The sequence below is a fragment of the Dasypus novemcinctus genome, chromosome 17 (genome assembly GCF_030445035.2).
Source record: "Dasypus novemcinctus isolate mDasNov1 chromosome 17, mDasNov1.1.hap2, whole genome shotgun sequence".
In the NCBI taxonomy this organism is placed as follows: Eukaryota; Metazoa; Chordata; class Mammalia; order Cingulata; family Dasypodidae; genus Dasypus; species Dasypus novemcinctus.
In genome coordinates, this window is record NC_080689.1 from 66,253,505 (window position 1) to 66,275,357 (window position 21,853).

Genomic DNA, 21,853 nt, shown 5'->3' on the forward strand with positions numbered 1-21,853 from the left:
GCGCCGTCCCCGAGGCAGAGGCTGCAAGGAGCTCCGGTGGCCGCGGGTCGGAGACCCTAGAGCTAAAGGGGACTTTGGAAGGGAGTTTGCTCGCCCTCACGGTGCCACCCGCCGACCCTCAGTCCCCAGCCCGGCCCTCACCTGCTGGAAGCGGGGTTTGCCCAGCTGGAAGGGAGGTGCATCGGTCGAGGCGTTCGCGGCACCAGCCGCCGCCGCCGATGCTGTGGTCGCTGTATCCGCCATGGCCACTGACGCCCGCAATCTCCGGCCCTTTTAAAATGTCCCTCCTCGGCCCCCGCCACAGCTGCCTCTCCCGATTGGCCCTAAGCAACCGCAGCGAGAGGGCGGCGCGGGCGGTTGTGGGAAATGTAGTTTTTCTTGTCGCGGTGGCTGACGACCCTGGACTGCGGTGAGTTGCATCCACTCAGGCGCGGTCGCGGCCCGGTGGCGGCTTTTGCGGGGGCGGCCGTCCGGAAAGGGTGTGTGTGTGTGACGCTGAGGTCCCGACTGGGGGCCACGGGGCGACCCCTCGCCGCCTACCTGCCCCGGAAGTTTGAGTTGCCGCGCGTCGCCGCTGGAGCTGCCGCCCAGGTAAAGGAACCCGGGCCAGCGGGCCCGACCCGAGCCGGACGCGCGAGGACTCCGGGCGGAGCGGGGTTAATCTCGGGAGGCTCCCTGCGCGGAGGTGCACTGCGGCGGCGCCCTGCAGCTTCGTCTGCCGCCTCCCTGCCCCCTCTCGGTGCTCTCCAGCCGCCCTGCGGCAGCCGGGAGCGGCCTGGGCGCTCCGCACCTCCGGCCCTGAACATTCTGTGCCCTTTGCTCAGAGTCTCTTAACTTTTTATCATCGCCTGACGTTCTTTTTCTGGCCTCAACCTAGACATTGCTTCTCCCCCCGATCGACCTCCCTACTTCCACAAAATCCTTTACATGTTCTTAACAACACCTATCGCTTTTCTTTTGCAGCCCTTGCATTTTATTCATGGGCCTGTTATCTGTCTTTCCTACCTGGGCAAGGACTGTGACTGTTTAATTCACTGCTAAGTCCGCAGTGCTGGGCATGGAAGGGCTCACGGTAGGGAATCAAATGTTTGTTAGTTGTGAATTCATCAGCACAGGCTTAAGAGCACTGAACAGCCTCCAACTCCTTTGGCCACCCAGAGAAGCTCGCTCCCAGACCTAATTCTTGGGCCAGAAAAAGACCTGTGGATGGAGGGATTCAGTAATGTGTATCAAGCAAGAGCTACAGGCCTTCAGGTAGGGGGAATACTGTAGAGCAAGGCAGTGGGCAAACACATGCTTATGCAGAATGGAGCAGCAGAGGATTCCCAACTGAAATATCTGATTAATGAGCCAACTGGAGGGAGAGCCTCCTGTTCCATCAAAAAGGACAGGAGAAATATTTAGTCTTGCCCTTAGGGAACCGAATTTTGGGGCTCAGTCTCATGGTGAGGTGCAAGGTTGACTCATGCCTGCTGGGGTCTTTCTGGACACCATGTCATCTGTAGCAGAGTTCCTCACCCCCTCATGGTTGAAAAACAAATAGATTTTCCCTTTAATGTGTAGTTTGTTTGGAGTGATTAGAAAGTTTTGGTAACAAATAGTGGTGATGACAGCACAAGACTGTGAATGAAATATCACTGAATTGTACAAATGCAAGTGGTTAAAATGGGAAATTGAGTTGTGTATATATTACCACAATAAAATTTTTTAAAAAGAAACAAAAAGCTGGAGAGGCTAGCTAGCAATGACGTCTATCTCGGATTTGTAATTTATCTTCCCCTAATTGACTAAGTAGCTGGAGAACAGGAATCAAGCCTTTTATCCTGTTACCCCAAAAATGTGTCCATTAACAGGTGCCCAATAAATGTGGGTATCCTAGGATTAAAAGTCCAGTCCAGCCCACTGAGCCACACTGCTGTTGACCCTGTTGCAAGGGCTGGGTCCCCAACACCTTGTCTTAAGGCTGCCACAGAAACACAACAGAGCCACCTGCAGTACGTGGACTTTTTATTCTTCATAAAGTGCTCAAAACATGAAGAACAAGCTTTTTATAAACAGGAGTTACAACTACGAAGACAAACAGCAAAGCAGAACTGTGTCTGCTCCCCACCCACCGGCCTTGGGGCTCCCCTGCAGCTTGGGGCAGGAAGCAGAAACATCGAACTGAAGCCTTGGGCTTCAGTTCAAAAACTCTTCCGAAGACATCCCTGCCCTTGGCACATAGGAGACCCACAATCAAGGACATCTAGGAAATCAGAGTCAGGGCTGGGGCTGAAGAGATCACATAGGCTTACCCACCCCCCTACCCCCCAGAAAAGACACTCTCCAACTCCCAGTGACTCCCCCCAAAATGTGACCTAAGTCCTGGGCACCTGTGACTACTCTGAACTTTGGTGAGTGGTCCTTAAGGTAGATAATGTTTCAGGGGCTCTCCCTTCTATGGGGCACCTCTGCTTCATCTGGCTGAGATATACCACCCACAGAGCACCAAGGCTTTAAAAGTCCCTCTCACCAAGAAAAGGCAATCCCAGAGGACCTCTCACCTCCTCGCTGAGCTACAGTATCCCGCTTCAGTACCTCTTCACCACCCCCACACACACACTCATACTTACTAAAGCAGGGTGCCCCCAGCCACCAAAGGTTCCCTGCAGATGCCATGGGGAAACTTATTGGGCTTTTGGCAAGCAAACGGGGGCCAAAGGACAGGCACTTTGTTTCAAAGTGCACTGCGGCCAAGACCAGGCAAGGCCAAGGGACAGGCTGGGGCAGCAGCTGAGTGGATGGATGGGAGGGCAACAAAAGCTTTCTCCTAAGTAGAGGTGTCTTCCGAGGGCATAGTGGGACCTCCTAATTCCAGAATGTGTTTTTATCTGAGGAGCCTCAGATCGGGGCTGAGGGAGGAGGGGAAAAAGGCAAGAGAGGTGGCACAGCAGCAGCCTGACCAGGCCCTTAGCTGAAATCCACTCCAGGGGAGAGGGAGAGGGAGAGGGTGCAGTACTGCCCGCCCCCTCCATTCCCATGCTGGGGCCTCACAGACTCATCCCCTTGTGCTCAAGAGGGAGGGGAGGGGATGCCAAACAGGGAGAGGGACCTACCTCCAGAGGTTCCTGGCCCCTCCTACAAAAGGCACATTTTAATTGGTTTCCAAAAGTTCAAACCCTGAAGCAGCACAGAGTTTTGGCATCTGAACAGGCAATGAGAACAGAGATGGAGGCTGGAACCCCAAAAGGGGAGTGAGGGGGCACACCTTGGAGGTAGGTGAGGGCTCAGGGCAAGGAGAAACTCTCCTCCTACCTGCCCCTCCCCTCCACACAGTCAATAGGACGCAGTCACCCACCTCCATTCACACGCACTTGCCCACTCGAAACAGAAACAGACTCAGGACACATCGGACTGGGCCCCACACGGGTTTCCTGCTCTGGGATGGCCTTGAGGCTGGAGAGGCACCCTGGCTGCCCGTAACCCACAGGCAAACAAGCAGCTTGGTCCCTGCCCTGCCCCAGTAAGACCAGGAGCCTTCCACAGGCTGGAGGGAAATGAAGAGGACGAGGGTTTGGTGGTGGAAAGACATGGCTGACCGTCTTCGGGGCATATAAAGTGTGTGCCAGCAACCAGTCCCATCCCAGCTACCACATCAAACTGCGGCTCGCCCCTGCTCCATCTTCCCGGCTGAATTCCTTGTCGCAACTGTTGCAGTCCCCAAAGCTAAGGAGTTGAAGAGGCAGGTGGGAAAAGCCCCAGGTCTCCCCAAGATCCACCGCTATATATGGAGCCTGATCCCCACCCCCCATGGGAGTCCCCAGGGAACCCCTTCCAGCAGCCAGGTGGAGGCAGAAGGGAAAGGGGATTAAAGAGGGCAGAGGACACTGGCTGTACCCTGCCCCTGGTGACAGGGAGTGCAGCAGGAGGGTGGAGGGCGCAAGCCCTGTCTGGGCAGCGGGGTCACTCCAACCCCCCCAGGCTGAGGGGAGAGGAGTGCTACTTGGGGGGGCCAGGGGAGATCTGCAGCAGAGTGGGTGAGGTCTCCATGATCCGCACCAGCAGCCGGTCGATGTAGCTCTCCAGCTCCTGCACGTGCTCATCCCGCTGGCTCAGCTCCCGCTCCCGCTGCAGGAGCAGGCCGATCAGCTCGTCGTGGGTCAGGTGGTAGTACTTGGCTGACTGGTCCAGCACATCTGAGTCCTGAGGCCAGGCCGAGAGTGTGAGCCGATCAGCTCCAAGCCAGCCCTGCTTACCACCCACAGCTCCACCACCCAGGCCCCTGGAGCTGCCCATCTCCTATGCCAGAGACTGCCTAACCGGCTTCGGGATGCTGGCATGGAGACCAGACTTCCTCCTCACTCCACCCTGCCCAGAGCTCTGTCCTGCCCAGGCCTCTGCCCTGACTCTTGATCTCTGCCCACGGCACCCAGGTTCTGATCCACTGCCCCCAGCATTCTGCTGGGCCTCACCTTCAGCCTTTTGGTGTCCACGGCCTGGCCAACGTGGGGGGCGGGAGCCACAGGCTGCACGCTGCCAGATGTGACAGTCTTGAGCCTCTCCAACCCGCTGCTCAGAGCTGTGCTCAGACTGGAGCGGGGCTGCTTCCTGTCGGGGCTGCCCTCCACAGGGGCGGCACTGAGGGGCTTCACGGGGTGGGGACTGCAGAGACAGACAACAGGGGGGTTGTAGGGAGGGATGAAAGCACATGGGGAAGGGGGTCTGCCTTCTCTGTGGAGCCTCCAGGTCTGCTGGACACCCTACTGCTGGGTCAAGGACTTGCAGTCAAGGGCTCCAGGGCAGCTGTGCCCCGCACTCCTCAGCCACCCCCTCTCCCCATCCCTCACTGCTCTCCTCAACCTTCACCGCCCCACCTGTTCCCTCCCCAGTTGGCACCCTCAGATGGCCAGGGATGCCTCCCCCCTCCATCCATCTTCCCTCTCTCCCATCCATATTGTAACTTTTCTCTAGGGGTGAACAACTATCCCAGCTTCCCAGGATGTGGGACTTCCAGTGCTAAAGCTGGGAAGGACCTGGGCAAACCAGGACGCTGGTCTCCCTTCCTGGCTGTCTGCTGGTGACTTGCCATTGGCATTTAAAAACAGGCCTGAGAAACACGCCCGTGTCCTTGTAGTCATTCTAGATAACACCCTCAGTCAGCATCCCCACTCCTCTTCTTTCTCACCCAACCTTCTCTCAAGTAGGCAGACTACATCCTGTCTCTAATTTCTTACCTTCCGTTGACTCCTCAACCCTTAGACTAGTGTGTGGGCCCCGACCGGATGGGGTTACCAGCCCCTGCCTGGTGGTTCTTCCAAACAGACCCTTCTGTGGAGCTGGCACTCTGACCATTCCTTCAGGCTGCAATCTTCCCCCACTTAGTTTACAAGACATTCCTCTGGTTTCTGATGGCCCCTTTTCAGTATCCCATCCATCCACTAAGCCTGGGCCCTCTGCTCACCACCTCCTTGGCCCCCACCACCCCCCAGGTCCATCTCCCAGACCAGCTCCTCAGCATTAGACCCAAGCAGACGATTGCCGGTCAGCTCTCTCCCCTTGGAGTCCAGTTCAGGTGCACCACACACTCCTCCACCTGCCCTTCCTCCTGTGCTCCCCATGCAGTAAGCCGCACCTCTACTAGCCCACTGGGGTACAGGTCAGAAACCAGGGAGTCTCTTTGGCTCCTCCCCTTCAGTTCCAGCCCTAACAAATAGGCAAACCCTGCTACCTGCTCTCAAACCATTCCCTCTCTCCAAGCCAGTGCTAGCTAACCTCCTTCCAGCCACAGCTGCTCAGTCATTTCCTCCAAGGTTATCTGGCCCATCTGGAGCCATTCTTCCATTCTGATGCTGCATGATGCTCTCCAATGCTTAAAAATCCTTGAGTGGCTCCCCAGCAAGGCCAGAGAAGTGCAGTCTCTAACAGCATCTGACCCCTGCCCTCTTCTCATCCCCCCAGCCATGGAAGACGTGCTGCCTCTTCTCTCCTGGCCCTCACGAAGCTAGTCCTCTGTCTGAAACCCTGGGCCTTCTTCCTATTCTGAGTCTGCTCGCTCCCACTCAGTTTTCAAGTTTGTGCAAGTTCATTTCCTCCAGGAAACCATCCTGGTCCCCCCAGGCTGACTAAGGTCACAGGGCCTGCCTCTGGGAGCTTCTAACAACCTGTTATCTGTGTCACTTACAAACTGCAAGGATCATACACAAATTTATGCTACTCTACTGAGGAACTGGACCGTTCAGGGGTAGGAAGCAAAATGGCTTAATCCGAGGCCCTGAATGCCCCGATGGCAGGCCCAGACACAGAAGAGCCAGCTCTGCCACCATTCAGGATAGGGCTGTGGATCCAGGTCTCACAAGTCAGAAGGGCAGAGAGCCCAGAGGGAGCCAGACAGTAGGGAAAAGAGCACAAATCCATCCTTCCCTCCCACCTAGGAGTTTGCATTGGGGGCGGGCGGTGTAAAAGCAGCTCTGAAGCCACCTATGGGCTGTGCGGGGCAGGCATGGATTACCGGTGAGGCACAAAAGCGCCCTGCGTCTCCCCGCCCCATACAGCTCTCGTGGACTCCACTCCCACACCTGAGAAATGGGGGCGTCCATACTTGGGCCGCTGACTTCATGGGCCCTGGGTGTAAGGGTCACACCAATATGGGCGTGAAGCCAACCCTGAAGAGAATAAACTTTGAAGAGAGTGGCAGGTGTAATGAGAAGAGGTGCTTGAATCAGAGGGCCAGCCAAGGACACCCTACTCAAGAGCCCAAGGAAGCCCTAAGCATCTGGTCTCCCACCTCAGGAGAACAGCATCACCACCTACTGCCCGAGGAGACATCTGGGGGTGCTCAGGGTGGACAGTTCCTTGGAATGCGGTGGGGACAGTGTCCCTCATCTTTGTCCCTTGTCTGACACACAGCAGATGCTTGGGAATCTTGGATGACTGAACACGTGAGCCAGCGAGTGCCGCTCGGGCTGGGGGCCTCATGGAGGGCCAGTGCCGGGGCCCGCCCTGCTCTCCACACACCACGCCCTGCCTGGTCCTCAGGGGCAGCAGCCCCCTCTGCTCCTGCCCCCCACTCGCTCAGACCTGCTTGAGCACTGACATTCCTCTAGACTTCGCTGCCCTGCCGGGTCACACCTGTCCCCTCCCAATGACCTGTGTCCTCAGCTCTGGCCACCCCTCACCAGCCACCCAATTCTTCCAAAGGAGACCAATGCCACACTGCCCAGCCACACGGCCCTAAACCCATCAGAACCCCCAAAGGCACGAAAAAGCAAACAAATGAAGCTTTGAGAACCTTTCTTTCTGAGGACATACATGTAGAAAGCATGTTGTGGGTTTTTTGTTTATTTCCTCCCAAAAAGATATCTTCAGCTTTCCTCTCTGAAGTAAGTGTTGGGCTCTCCTCCGGCTCTCTGCCTCCCACAGCCAGTGCAGACAAGAAACCAGACAGAGTGGAGCTCAAGGGCTCCCTTCTAGCCTTTTCTAGGGGGTGCCCCAGAGAGAGGACTCAGGCTCAAGAACATAGCCCATCTGACAAGCTTCACTCCGGCGGCCCCTCTCAGCAGCCCGCAGCCAGCTCCCCTTCAGTCAAGCACCCTTCCCCTGCCAGCCTCTACCGGCTCTCCCTCAGCCCCATTCTTCACCCCTGCACCTCATCAGCATCATCCCCCAAGCCCCGGCTTCTGGGGCCCCATGGCCCTCCCAGGAGGCACTGTGCTTGCTCAAGGTCCTAGGAAAGAGGTGGCTTCAGAGCTGGTACCGCAAAAAGCTCATGTTTTCAGGGCCTCTACCACCCTGCCTCCGGGGTGAAGGAGATCTGCCCCACCACTGGGAAGGCTGAGGCCGGAATGTAAACACCCTAGCCCCTCTGGCTGCTTGGCCCCCTCCCCACCTCCTTCTTCCTAGAGAATGTTTTTGGGGGGCTGGGGGGCTCACCTGGCACTGGACGGTGGCTCCTCAGCTGGTCGTGTCTCCAAGGGCAGAAGCACAAGCAGGGAGGCTGGGGTGGCTGCAGCACGGTCGTCCCCTAGTGGGGCAGGGGCGCCCTCAGTGGGGGAGGGCTCATGGGGGCCAGGGGGTGAGGCTGGCTCCCCGGGGGATGGTGAGGCAGAGGCCGGGGGCCAGGCCCCAGGCAGGGAAGACCACTGAGGGCTGGGCCCCCCAAGGAGGTGGCTGGCCCGGGGTGGGAGAGGGGGTGGGGCAAAGACAGGTTCTGGGCAGGTGGGCAGCTCCTCTGGGTCAGAGTGGATAGAAGATTTCCTGGACCCTGGGGGGGAGATGGATGGGAAGCTGGGGGGATCTCGGCTCCCTGGAGACAAGGGGCTCAAGGCATCCTCCTCAGAGGCCCACAAGTCAGCCAGCTGGGAGCTGGCTGACTGCGGCCTAAGCTCCACTCCTTCCGGTCCTTGGCTCTGGGCCTCAGGAGCCACTGGGCCTTCTCTCTCTGGAGCCCCCCAGACCTGCTGGCTCTGAACAGCTGAGCTCTTTGAGTCATAGGGAACAGGGGCAGGACTCTCAGGGTGACTGGTGGGCAGAGCTAGGCAGGGCCCAGGCACAGGGGGGCTGGCATCCTCCTCTAGATCTTCCAGGCCAAGCTCGCCCAGCAGCGTCTCCGAGGAATGGCTGTCGGACTCCTCCGACTCGGGCTTCTCTCCCGGCTCCTTGGCCTCCTGGCACCCGAGGCCCAGCGCGTGTGGGAAGGCATCTTCTCTTGACTCTGCCCCACTGCTGCTCATCCCCGCTGCGGCCGTCTCCTCTTCCTCATCCTCCTGGGCATCTGAGGGCATGAAGAGGCGTGGGGGCTTGGGGGGCGGCGTGCTGGGCTGCTGCTCTGGCTCCAGTGGGGGAAGCTTCTCGCTCCCCTCGGGGCTCACGGTTTCTGGCAATTCTGGCTGCGCCCTGGGAGGAGGCAGCTCCTCAGGCTGTCCCAGCAAGACCGGTGAGGACGCCTCTGCCGCCGGAGAAATGGTGACCACATCCCAAGGCCAGGAGTCGGCGACTGCACTGAGCTCATGGACACCGTGGCTCTGGCCTGGGAAGGCCTCCCCAGCCAGGCCCTCGGGGGCGTCATCTGGGCCAGGCAGCCTCTCCCACACGCTGATCACTTCTGGGGAGCTAAACAGAGACGCCGCGCTGCCTGCTGGGCTCTGCCCGGCCTCCCCTCCTGGCGGCGGCGGCTCCCCGTCTGCTTCTGAGTCGGAGGCTCTCGGGTGGGGCTGGGCGGGCAGGGAGGGCGGGCTGGCCCCCACTGGCCCGAGGGGCCCCGGCCCGGCGGCGCTCCGGTGGTCCAGTCCCAAGTCCGCAGGAGTCCTGGGCTCCAGCCACAAGCTGCTCCCACCTCTTCCTCCTCCCGCAGGGTCCCCCTGGGGCTCAGCTGCCTCCACTGCCATGGCCCCGGGGCCCAGGTCTTGCAGCCCAGTCGCCTCCAGCCCCACTCCTGCGGGGGCCAGGGTCTTGCTCCCGGCCTCTGGATGCGGCCCGCTGGCAGCAAAGACGTCGTCCCACTCAGGCAGGGCTTTCCCGGGGGCGGCCAGGGGGCTGGGGCTGGCCCTGGAGGCACTGGGGAGAGAGGGAGCAGGTGAAGGAAAGTTTAGTGCTTCGAGGGCTGCGAGCTCCTCAAAGAAGGGGTTGCTCTTCAAGGGGATGAGGAACGGGTTGGTGAGACCCAAGAATCCGGATGGGATGGCTTCGGGGGTGGCGGTGGTGGCGGCGGCAGTGGCAGCAGCAGGGGAGGCAGCTGCAAAAAGGTTAGTGCTTAGCATGGGAGCAGCGGCGGGAGCAGGAGTGCACAGGGCCGGAGCACGGGGGGAGCAGGGGAGGTGGTGAGGAGCGGCTGGGTCAGATTCTACCTGAGGAGACACGTCCAGGCTGTGGAGGGAGACAAAACCGTGAGCCTCCTGGTTAATGGCGAGCCTGCAACGCCCCGCCCCCGCCAAACGCCACTCCCCTCCCCGCTCGCGTGAGGGGCCACCACGCACAAGGGCTGGGCTCAGACTTTGGGGCGGGGGCAGAGGGAAGACCCCCCCTATCGGTACCTTTCCAGGCGCCAGCCAAGGAGGAAGATGCTGGACAGAGCTAATTCAGTCCTCACACCAATCCCAGAAAGCAACAGTCCCATTTTTACGGCCCCAAACATAAACAAGTATTCTTTCTGCTACCTACCCCTGCTGAGGATGCTACTCAACTTTGGACTTAAGCATGAAGAGCCACTCAGAAAGCACCCTTCATCCCTCTAAGGACCAAGAGAGGTTAAGAAACTACCGTCTGACTTTGAGGTGAGTATACAGGACTCATATTTGGGGGACAGTCAGCACTAACACTACCACACTGGGTACCTGTGGCAATTTGATATGGTCATGAATTCCAAAAATAGATACTGGATTATGTTTGTAATCTGGTCTGTACCTGGACGTGATTGAGTTATGATTAGGGCTTTGATTGGGCCACATCATTAGGCCATTGAGTGGTGGCCACCTCTTGGTGGGTGGGGACTCACAGATAAAAGGCATGGCAAAGGACAGAGTTGGAGGGTTTTTGATGTTGGAGTTTTGATATTGGAGTTTGATGTTGAAGCCTTAAGCTGGAGCCCCAGGAAATAAGCACACAGAGGAGAGAGAAGCAAGACCCTGGAAGGGAGGAACCCAGGAAGCCTGAACCCTGGCAGACATCGGCAGCCATCTTGCGCCAACATGTGGCAGAAGACTTTGGTGAGGGAAGTAACTTCCACTTTATGGCCTGGTATCTGTAAACTCCTACCCCAAATAAAAAACCCTTTATAAAAACTAACCAATTTCTGGTATTTTGCATCAGCACCCCTTTGGCTAATACAAAATTTGGTACCAAGGAGTGGGGAAGTGCTTTTGCAATTACCAGAATGCTGAAACAGTGTTATTTATAAATGAGTAAGGGGTATTTTTTGGAGGACTTGTGAGATGCGTGATGGAAAAGGCCTAGATTGCTTTGGAGAGACTGTTGATGGCAATATGGATGCTAAAGAGACTTTTTATGATGCTGTAGACGTAAATGATGAAACTATTATGGGAAATTGGAGGAAAGGCGATCTGTGTTTTAAAGTTGCAGAGAACTTAGCAAGATTATCTCCTGGTATTTTATAAAAGGCAGAATTTGAAAATGGTGAGCCTGAGCATTTAGCTGAAGAAATTTCCAAAGTAAGCTCAGAGAATGCAGCTTGGCTTCTGCTTGCAGCTTATAGCAAAATGCTAGATGAGAGAGATATGCTGAGGACTGAACTGTTGGGCACAAAGAAAACAGACACTGATTCTGGAAATTCCTCTGGAAATCAAGCTCCCAGATGAAAGTGTCTCATTGGAGGACTTAACTAAACTTGGAACTTGTAAATTAGGATTGAAGATGCAGTTATCTTGGAAAGACTTGTGGAAAGTCTTATTGTCTAATGGCTTGGACCCCTGCTTCCTGCATACCAAACCAATAAGCTTTTTGAGAGAGCTGTATGAACAAACCACTGTCAGCCTGGAATAAAAGGGACCTGGAAAGGAGGGACTGAAGGGGAAACATCTTCAAGAGGAAAACCATAGAAGCTAAGAACTGGAATTCGGACATCACCTTGGGCCAAGAGAGGAACCCCACCCATGTTAAAGAGAGAATGAGTTTGCCCCAGCAGTTGAAGAAGGTAGATGTTCCCACCTGATGTTCTGGGAGAGTTTTGCCACCCCAGGGTACAGAGAGGGTGGAACACAGCACATTCCCCAAGGATTAGGACAGTTAAGGTCAGAACCCCACATGTCTGAGAGAGGTGGACCTGTCCCCCAAAGGTTAGGGAAGGCCAGGTGGTCAACTCGTTGCTCTGAGAGGGTTGAGCCTGTATGCCAAAGGATAGAAAGTATGTTGTCTTCACATCACTGTACTAGGGGGGTTAAGACTCTAACCCAAAGATTGGGTAAGGTGTGGCAATCACCCCAACACCCTTGAAGGGAGAGGTCTGGAGCTTGGTCAACAACCAGGTGTTTCATGAAGGTGGAACCAAGAAAATGGCCCTTGGGCAAGCCTGTGGAAAGGGTGGGTCTTCCCATAAGGAACCAAGGAGAGGAAACCATCATCTTAAGAATGACTCTCAGACTGAAATGAATAGAGGATGCCCTGCAAGTTTACTGAACTGCAGAGGATCCTGACTCATGTTCCCCTCCCAATTTCTCCTTATTGTAATGAAAATGTTTACCCTTTGTCCGTTTGTGTACTGGAAAGAGATAAATTGTTTTGTAAGTTTTAGAGGTCTATAGCAGACACAACTTTGCCCCAAGACAAACTGTATTTCTTTAAAGTGAGGGTGATATGATTTAGTACTTGCATTGTTACTAAATTAAGGGTTTTAAAAAATATTGTAATGTCTTTTTGGAATTCAGAGGGTGAAGTGTAGCAGTTTGATATGGTTATGAGTTCCAAAAATAGATACTGGATTATGTTTGTAATCTGGTCTGTACCTGGGCATGACTGAGTTATGATTAGGGCTTTGACTGGGCCAAGTCAGTAGCCATTGAGTCCCCACCCACCAAAGGGTGCCACAGATAAAAGGCATGGCAAGGACAGAGTTGGAGGGTTTTTGATGTTGGAGTTCTGATGTTGGAGTCGGATGCTGGAGCCCCAGGAAGTAAGCACACAGAGGAGAGAGAAGCAAGACCCTGGAAGGGAGGAACCCAGGAAGCCTGAACCCTGGCAGATGTCAGCAGCCATCTTGCTCCAACACATGAAAATAGACTTTGGTGAGGGAAGTAACTTATGCTTTATGGCCTGGTATCTGCAAGCTCCTACCCCAAATAAATACCCTGTATAAAAACTAACCAATTTCTGGTATACTTTGCATCAGCACCCCTTTGGCTGACTAATATAGTACCCTTGAATTCTGATCCCTGAAAACAGATTGGGTTCTGCTTGCAAAAACAGTAGGTAATGAGATGGGGCTATGCGCAGCCATGACTGGCTCCTCTCATTTCCTGGAGGGGCAGCATCAATGGCCAAGGAGGAAGACAAATGTCCACACAGCCTACACCCAGCAGACGGATCCCCCACAAGGACACCCATGGGCCAGCCTCGAAAGCAGCCCTGCTGAGAGACAAAGGGCTGGAAATACAGTGGCAGCAACTCTGGCTGTTGGTACCAGGGGTCTCCCCACAGATTCCTCTCTCCCCAGGCGGGGCAGGGATAGGGCGGGTCCCCTCAGGAAACCCCCCAGCCTCACATGTGCCTTTTCTACGGAGCACTGCTGACTTCAGAGACGTGGGTAGGGAAGACTCTGAAACCAGAGCTTTTTCCCCAGAACACCCCCGGGATACAGACAGAAGGCCAGGGAAAAGAGTGCAAGAGAAAAGGGGGCCAAAAGCCCAGTGGCAGGAGACGGAATGTGGGTTGAGAAAGGAGAGCTGATGCTGAATGTATGTAGAATATTTAATAAGGGCAGTTGTAAATATGTATAAGTGGATAGCGGTGACGGTAACATGTTATAATAAGCATAACACTGCTGATTTATAAACGTGATTGTGGCTCAAAGGGGGTAGTCTAGGGAGATTAATGTTAATCTAAAGGCAGCTAGGATAATCTAGAGACTGTATAATACAGTGATTTCAGTGATGAGGATTATGGTTAATATAAGTAGAAAAATGTTCTCTTATTACAAGGTGTTAAGAATACGGTGATACATGGGAAAAATACAACTAATGTAACATATGGACTATAGTTAACAGTAATACTATAACATTTTTGTAGCCAAGGTAAAGGTACTATATCAATGCTAAATGTAAAAGGCTATGTATGGGATTTAGTTTTATGAGATGTGAATATGATCGAGCTTTTAATTTTTTTTTATCTTTTCATTTTCTTCATTAACAAGGAGACCTTGGTCATGTCATTTGACCAATCTGTGGCCATTTATTTGTCTTTCAAAAAACTGAAGAAACAACTGAGTTTGTCTTTCGGATTAAGTAAGATAAATGTGCCTTGGTGGGATCTTTTTGAAGGGATGCTTCGATGATTTGTTAAGCTGCCTTTTGTCTGTTATTTTATATTTTGAAGTGGAAATAACTTTCAAAAAAGCAGCCCTGACTTCAGCAGGAACCTGCCTTGCAGCTAAACCCACCTGTGTGGCCAGACCTCGGGGCCTTCCCCTCCCGGCCTCTCCCCTCACATCCACGCTAGAAGCTCCCAAGACCTCTGCCCCTGGAACCCTGCCTGACCCAGGTGGCAGCGTCCTGGGGAAACACCCACAGAGCAGGCAGAGGCCGCGCCAGCCCGGCAGCACACGCCAGGGGCCAGCGAGGGCCGGCGGTCCTGTTGGAGTGGCAGCAAAGGGGCACCCTGAGACAGTCCGGGGAAGGCCCAGCCTCATGGCAGGACAAAGCCGGGTCCCAAACCCATGGGTTTCCCTCAAGAATCCAGCTGCCAGTGACTTCTCCCAATTCTGCTCTTGCCCTATAACGACCCCCCCACCCAAGGGTAGATTCTCAGGCTCACCCCTACCTCCTAGAGATGGTGGAGGTGACAGAAAAATAAATAAATCTCACCCATCCCCACCCACTTGGGCTTCCCAGCACTACTCTGCTTCTATGGCACCTACATGGAGAAGACACTTGGGGCAGGGGCAGGATCCCAGAGTCCCAACGCCGGCGAGCTCCCCTTCTCCTTCCCGCCGGGCAGGCCCCCGGCCAAGGGAATGAGGAGCAACGCACACCACCTCGGGGCCACGGCCCTGCCGCGGCACCTCACCGCCCAGCGCCCACATTCCAATCACAGCCCCAACCCCGGCGGCAGGGCTCAGCCTCCTCCCCGCCCCCGCCCCCAGGAGCAGGGCCCGGCTGCTCTGAGCCGCCCTTGTGGGCGAGAGGAAGGGCGCTCCGTCCACAGCGAATGGCGCCCCCTCGGCCCCACACCCTCGGCTCGGCCCGGCCGCCCACTCACCCCTGCAGTCCCACAGCAACGTGGCGGGAGGCAGCGCCGGGGCCGGGAGCAGGAGGAGGAGCCAGCCCCCTCCCCGGCCCCTCCGGGAGGCACGCAAGCCCGTTGGTATGGAATCGGCCAAGGGCTCTCCCTGGAGGCACAGGCTCCAGGCTCCAGGCTCCAGGCCCGCCGGTTTGCCGGAGCAGGCGGTACCTCTGAGCGCACGGGCCCAACCCTCCTCTCCGCAGCCTGCCCCCTGCACGCCTTCCTCTACTTCTGAAGGCCTCGCTTACCAGCTCTCCTCTTGCCCACCCCCTCCCTGCCATTCCGCCACGCAAGCGGATCAGAGACACATCCCGAGGATCTGTTCGCAGGCTGTAGTCTGACGACAGACACAACACCTTCCACGCACCCCCAGACCCAGGAGCCAGCCTCCCAGCGTCCCCCAAGCAGTGGGGGCGGCTTCGACTAGGCTGATGGGCCTTCTCCTGTAGGGCCAAATATTTACTCTCCAGAGAAATCCTGCCTGAAACAGTTTCAATATACATCTTCCTCTCTGCCCTTTTATTTTCACGAATGCTGTCACCTTTACTTCTCTTTATGTACACGTGATACGAAGTTTCCCATATAACAGGGTTAAGTGATGTGTTTTATATATGCCAGAGGCAGAACCAAAGCTAAAAGCACACATAGCTTGGGAACTAATTTATAACTGAGGGGACTCACAAAATTTGCGGTCACCTTGAAGACCCCTAAATTTGTGGGAAAATTACTCTGGGGAGGTTCAGAAAAGGAAGGCACAAGAAGTCCAAATGTGCCTGCCCCTTCAGCCTGAGGTAATAAAACCTTCCAGAGGAGCGGGGGAAGCTCAGTGGTTAAGCGCCTGCTTCTCATGTACGAGGTCCTGGGTTCAATCCCTGATACCTCCTAAAAAAAAAAAAGAAAATAAATAAAACCTTCTGGCCTGCAGGAACCTCAGGCCAACTGGGCGAACCTGCCACTTAATGCAGGCACCACTGTTCACTTTTAAACACTACCGCTGCTGGGCCGCTCACTACTCCACCAGCCCCCTATGCAGCTGGGGGCCGCCTGGCACCCACAGAGAGTTCTCCCTCGGGCCGAGACGAGCTCTGCACTCATCATTCCCACTCATCGGTCCCAGGCATGGCATCTGGACCTGCACAGGCTCTCCACCGGCGGGCCGCCAAAAAGTTTCACGGCACACCCAGCCCCGCCTTCCCTTCAGCCATTCTTTCCAAGGCACGATTTCCTCATGAGCAGGTCGGGAGCTGCAGGTGGCAAAGGCCACCACAGTGACATACCTGACTACACTGGCCCTCGCCCACCCCAACGTAAAACCTTTTTGTACTCAGCGTTTGGTCCTGCGGAAAGTTCTATGGCTAGTGCCAGGGGAGGGGACCGGAGCACAAAGAGTGAGCGGCCCTCAGGAAGTTTAAATTCTAACAGGCTTAGAAAGGGGTGGACGCGGATGCAATCCGCTTGGCAGGCTGAACACGCACGGTCTCGACCGTCCGGCGACACACTAAGGAGCTGTGCTGCCGCCCGTGGACGGGCTTGCTGCCGGCTGCCACTCGACCCCTCGCGACCCCAGCACGCGCACAGAGGTAGGGCCTGGTGGAGCAGGGAGGGACCTGGAAGGCCAGGGTGCGCTCAGGAGGACCGTCTTCTCTGCCTGTTTTCCAGATCCTGCATCAACACACCTGGCTTCCCACCCTCTGTAGGAGATCAGTGCCACGTGGGAGCACTAGAGGGTGCCACGGGCCTTCCGCGCGTGGGACACGCAGCAAGGGGCATTGACCGCCCCAGGGCGGAGGCACCCCAAATCTCTGGGTCTGTGGACAGGCTCCCCATGCTGTGGAAGCTGCAGGTGCATTCAGTCACCCCAGGTCTGGGTGTCTAACTTCTCCTTTCTTCCAGCACCCTGCAAGCCCTCTGGGTGAGGGTCGGCAGTCATTTCTTTTCTCCCTTCAAGGATAGGGTGACGATGATGGAGCACAGTGTCAAGGTCTCCCGTCCCCCCAGCCAGGCCACTCTACCCAAAGAACAGCCCCTCCCGGCCCTGCCCAGATGCTCGGCCACAGAGCCTGCACTGCAGCCACCAACACAAATGGGTGCCGGGGTGGGAAAGCTCCCTGCCCTCCAACCTGCTGAGGAGAAGGCTCGGAGTTCAAGCATGAGGAGGACAGAAACAGCTTCTGTGTGGCCCTAAGTGACCCAGATTCTCCTGGGTCTGAAAGGATGAGACACGGAGAAGCAGCAAAAGGAAATAGAGACTACGTATCCCAGGAGCAATGGCAACCCCAGCGGCACTGGATCACAACCTGTGGGGTCTAAGCCCTAAGCCTCGGATCTCGCCTGCAAAGGACCTCACCAAGAGATGTCCCCAGCATCCGCCCTGCCCAAGAAAAGGCCCAGAGACGGCCCACGGTCAACAGCACTGAGCCCAGCGCTGCCCCTGCAAGGCCCCCAGCTCCTCCCAGCAACTGCCCTGTCAGGTCTCCTGCCACCTGCCCCCACCCCACCACCTCCAAACACCTTGCAGAGCCGGGCATCTGCCAAAGCCCGTCCCCTCTTCCTACTCTTGCCCTAGGCTGCAACCACCCAGGGGTTCCCGCATCCTGACGGGCTTGGGTCAGTAGGGCCAGAAGCTGCTGTACTAAGTGGGGGATGCAGAGCGTGGCACCGCCCAGAGACTAGCCCACCTGCATGCATACCCCAGTAACGAGGCTGGAGCGCGGCCGGCCAGCCAGGGCCCAAGCCGAGAAAGGGCCTGCATTTCTCTCCACTCAAACTCAGAACTACCCAGGAAAAGAGAAAACCCAGGCACTTCGGGATTTCTGTCCCTTCTGCTGGACCCTAGAGGCAGCTGCTCTCCCTGCACTGGCTGGGGCTGCCCAACGTGCTGCCCATCCAGGGCTGGCCCAGGCCCTTGGGAAGGGGCCCCGTGCTTCCATGACTGAGGCCTGGAGCCCTTCTCTGGGCCCTGCCAGACAATGCAGCAGCCTCTCCCAGCTCAGAGCCAGGGTGAGGGATGGGGGGGCTCTGCACAGGGCCTGAGCTGAAGGACTCCTAAGTCCCCCTCCTGCAGGGGCCATGGCCCATTCAAAACAGAGCAGCCATATCCGGCACTTTCAGCAGTGCCCTACTCCAAGGCCGAGAGCCCCCGGCATCATCAAGGACAGAGAAGATTACGGATAACCTCTTGCAGGTCACTTGATTCTCATCTCTCGCAGCAAAAGAGATCACAGAGCCAGCTGGAGCAGCTGACACTCTAGTTTCAGAGAGGTTGAAGGAAGTCAGGCTGCAGTCCCCAAACCCCACTGCTCCACCTGCCAAGGCTTCCTTACCTTGAGGCTGGAGGGTGAGAGGTGGCGGCCAGGGAGTAAAGGATTTGTACAAACGGCCTCCCTCTGCCTTCCCTGCTCTGCCCCCTCCTCAGCAGGTGGGAGTGCCAACTCGGGCAGCAAGGTATAGGGGCCTCTTGGACCCACGGAGCGCTGAGCCTTTGCCACTCACCTGCATCCGTGGGCAGAGGACAAGCCTTGGTTTAGAGGAACAGGGTGCCCCGACTTAACCATGCAAAGCCAGAGCCTCGGCAGCCTGCCCGCGGCCACACTCTTCCCGCCTCCCTGCCCCAGGTCCAGGCCGAGGGTGGCACACACCCAGCAGCCTCCCCGAGGAGCAAAGCCGGCCTTGCCAAGGACGTACCTGGGTTTCTGTGTTGGCTCCTTGGCCTCTCGCAGGCTAAACCAGCTACTCTTGGCCTTTTCCTCCCCGCTGGACACGTGGTGAGGGGAGGCCCCCAGGGCGGGGCCCCCCTTCTCCCCCAGCGAGCCGCAGCGCCCCGACTCGCCCCGACTCAGCCCCTGGTGGTGGTGGTGAAAGAGGCCCATCCGGGGCTTCCGCTCCTCCTTCCGGCCTCCCTCCTTCTCTGCCGCAGCCTCGGAGGAGGCCACCATGGGTGTGGCCACCTGGACGGGCTTCCCCTCCAGAAGCCGGGCCCCCTCCTCCTCGCCTGGGCGACCGGCCCCGGCGGCCGGCGCTTTGGCCGGGGTGCTCTGCATCTCCTGTCCAGGCACGGCCTCCAAGCTGCTGGAGCTGCGGATGCCCCGGCCCGGGTCTTCCGCGGACCGTGGCCCCTCCTCGGGGGGCCGGGGAGACACAGCGTGCAGGGAGCTGGAGGACGGAAACGGGCCCGAGATGGAGCTGCGGTGCCGCGCCGGGACCTGGGGCTCCTCATTGTAAATGTGGCTCCCGTTGACGCAGAGAGAGGAGCGGGACGCGGCGTCCAGGTGGCCCTGCAGGTCGAGGAGGGCCCGGGGAGGGGCCGCTCGCATCTGGCTGGCCTCGTCGCTGTAGGTCCTTTTGTGGGCTAGCAGTTTGGGGGACTGCGTCGAGTCCCTGCCTGAAAAGGAAGAAGAGAGGGAATCGGCGGGGCGGCAGGGGCGGAGGGGCCCCCTCCCGGGCCTCAGGCCTCCCCACTGCTGGCCCCCGCCCGTCCCCGGGGCAGGCGCGGCCCCAGCTCACCCCCTTCGGAGGACAGCCAGCTGCTGCGGCTGGGCGAGCGGGTGAGCAGCTCGGCGCCGGGGCCCTGGTAGGCCAGGCTCCCGCTGGCCGAGGACAGGGTGCTGTCGGAGCCCAGCGACGTGCTGGACTGGGTCAGGGACGACTTGCGCAGCTTGTTGCGGAGGAAGAAGCCCTTGGCCTTGCCCTTCTTGCCCAGGCCGCCCAGCTCGGGGTCCTCCAGGGCGCTGCTGGGGAGGATGGCAGAGGCGGATTCCAGCTCATACTTCTTCTTGCCCTTCATCTTGTCCTTGATCTTGCTGAACGGGGACCGTGGCTTATCTTTCATGGACAGGTCGAACATGCTGGCACTCAGGTTGCTGCGGGTGAACTGGATGGTGACTTGGATCTCCCCGCGTTCCTTCTCCTTCTTGCCCGCCTTGGAGTGCAGCTTGTACCACCTGGGAGGACAGGGGGGGCGGGCAGAGGTCCGGTCAGGGGCCTGGGTACCCCACAGGGCCCCTCCTGGCTCGGGGGGCCACCAACAACAGCCCCTCCCCACAGGCTCCTGCTGTGCGCCCAGGCCCCAGGCATAGCTGAGAAACCCTCCCAAGCGTTTCCATGATGGAGAAAACCACATCCTGAGCAGGGGAGGCTCCTCTGCTGCCACGTCCCCACCCCCACCCCCACTGGGGCAGCGGTGACACCCGCGGCTCCCTCTCACCCCAGCACCTTCCCCTGGAGGTCAGAGACCCCCCCCACCCTGTTGTACCCCGTTACAGCTGATGTCTGAGGCTCAGAGGGGCAAGGTCCCCCACACGTCCAGGCCCCTGGTGCAGACACCTACCCACATGTTCCCCTGCTTACGTCACCTCCCCTGGTCAGTCCCGGCCAAAAGAGCTCTGCTCTGAGCCTTCAGGGAGCCCAAAAAGGAAGTGCCTGCCCGGAGGCCCAGGGCCCAGAGCAAAAGAACACTAGTGCGCCCCTCACCCCTGCCCTGACTCACCCTGAGCCCTGCCAGGAATGACTCTGCAGGATGGAGGTGCAGACAAGGGCGGCCTAACGGGACCTAAGCGAGAGACCCAGGGAAGGAGCGTCCACAGCATACAGGCGCAAGGGTTCTCGCGCTCCCATTCACGCCTCACAACAGGCCTGTGCGTGGAGACCATCCCCATTTTACAGACCAGGAAGTTGAGGCTCAGAGAAGAAGTCAGTCATCCAAGAACAAGCAGCCGGTAAAGGAGAGGGGATTCAGAGGCAGGTTTCCATCACCCCGAAGCCAGTGTTCCTCCCACCACTCCCTTCCCAGAGAGGCACAAGGACAGACCCCCCCAAAAAAGGCAGTGTGACGGACTAACCACTGCCCATGCGGGGGCAGAGGCCACCCCACGGGGCAGAGCGGTTGGTGTGGGGGGAAAGGGGGATCCCCCCTCCCAGGTCCTGCCTCCCGCTCTGCTCGCCAGGTCGCAGCCCTCCTCCACATCTCCTACGACGTGAGGACGGTCCACAAAGTGAACCAGAAAGGTTCTGGGCTTAAGCACACCAAGCCCAAATCATGGACGGGGTCAGGGGAAAATGTGTGGATGGGGGGAGGGTCTTTACGGGATCCCCTGTACTTTTTTTTTAGGAGGTACCAAGGATTGAATCCAGGACCTCATACGTGGAAAGCAGGTGCTTAACCACTGAGCTACAACCCATCCCCCTATAGTTTTGGAGTCACTTCTGTAATCTAAACCTTCTCTAAAAATTAATGTTTATTATTACAAGAAAGAAGGGAGGGGAGGTAGGAGGAGTGGAGGAAATGGGGAAGGGAGAGGGGGAAGGGGGAGGGGGAGGGGGAGAGGGAAAGGGGAGGGAGAAGGCGAGGCGAGGGGAAGGGAAGGGGCAGAGAAGGAAAGGAAAGGAGAAGTCCCCTGGCCTGGGATCCCCCTACTCCACGGCATCGGCTCCCTGAGCCTCTGGTGTAATTACAGAGTTGGGGAACCCTGTGTATGAGGAGTCCCTGGACATCCAAATGTCCAGAGCTGAGTCACTGCAAGGGCTTGGTGTGGTTTTTTTTTAACAACCCAGGGTGCCTCTAACTTCATCCCATTGGAAGTCCCCCATGACTAAAGCCTTGTGGGCTCTTCATGGCCTGGCACCTGTCCCTTCCTTGGGGACCCACCTGGTGGCCTGAGCAGAGTGAGCCTGGGCTCTTAGTTTCCCTCCCAAACCGGGGCCCACCGTCCCCTCAAACGCCGGAGCAGGACAGATGGACGGGGCAAGCAGGGCAGGTGGAGGGCATGGTCAGAGGATGTGGCAGCCACACCCGCCCTCATACTCTCCTAAGAGGCAGAAAGGCTGGGGGGACAGAGCTAAGCAAGAGAGAGAGAGTGCGAAGACGTCTACACAGGCAAGAGGGGACGCTGAACAGAGACCACCGGCTTGCATCGACCTCCTCACACCCCTACTT

The 21,853-nt window shown here is 57.5% G+C and overlaps 2 protein-coding genes and 1 long non-coding RNA gene across 4 annotated transcripts in view; 1 reads left to right on the forward strand and 2 right to left on the reverse strand.

Moving 5' to 3' along the window:
* SFXN5 (sideroflexin 5) overlaps positions 1 to 501 on the reverse strand; it is a 136,352-nt gene extending 135,851 nt beyond the window's left edge. Inside the window, exon 1 of the mRNA XM_058278917.2 lies at positions 142 to 501. Within this exon, the coding sequence (XP_058134900.1) occupies positions 142 to 243 (102 nt within the window). The 5' untranslated portion in view covers positions 244 to 501. The remainder of the gene's footprint in view (positions 1 to 141) is intronic.
* Positions 483 to 13,981, forward strand: LOC131274019 (uncharacterized). The gene is made up of 3 exons (XR_011646195.1): positions 483 to 591; positions 10,016 to 10,247; positions 10,546 to 13,981. It is a non-coding gene; the product is annotated as an uncharacterized lncRNA (long non-coding RNA).
* The window catches only part of RAB11FIP5 (RAB11 family interacting protein 5), a 40,451-nt gene continuing 20,588 nt past the window's right edge, over positions 1,991 to 21,853 (reverse strand). Inside the window, exons 2-6 of one of the 2 annotated variants that reach the window (XM_012527888.4) lie at positions 19,426 to 19,862; positions 18,607 to 19,303; positions 7,909 to 9,840; positions 4,452 to 4,641; positions 1,991 to 4,182 (exon numbers count right to left, since the gene is read on the reverse strand). In XM_012527888.4, coding sequence (XP_012383342.2) covers positions 3,979 to 4,182; positions 4,452 to 4,641; positions 7,909 to 9,840; positions 18,607 to 19,303; positions 19,426 to 19,862 — 3,460 coding nt within the window. In that variant the 3' untranslated portion in view covers positions 1,991 to 3,978. The remainder of the gene's footprint in view (positions 4,183 to 4,451; positions 4,642 to 7,908; positions 9,841 to 18,606; positions 19,304 to 19,425; positions 19,863 to 21,853) is intronic. The other variant, XM_004465482.4, reaches the window with a different exon arrangement.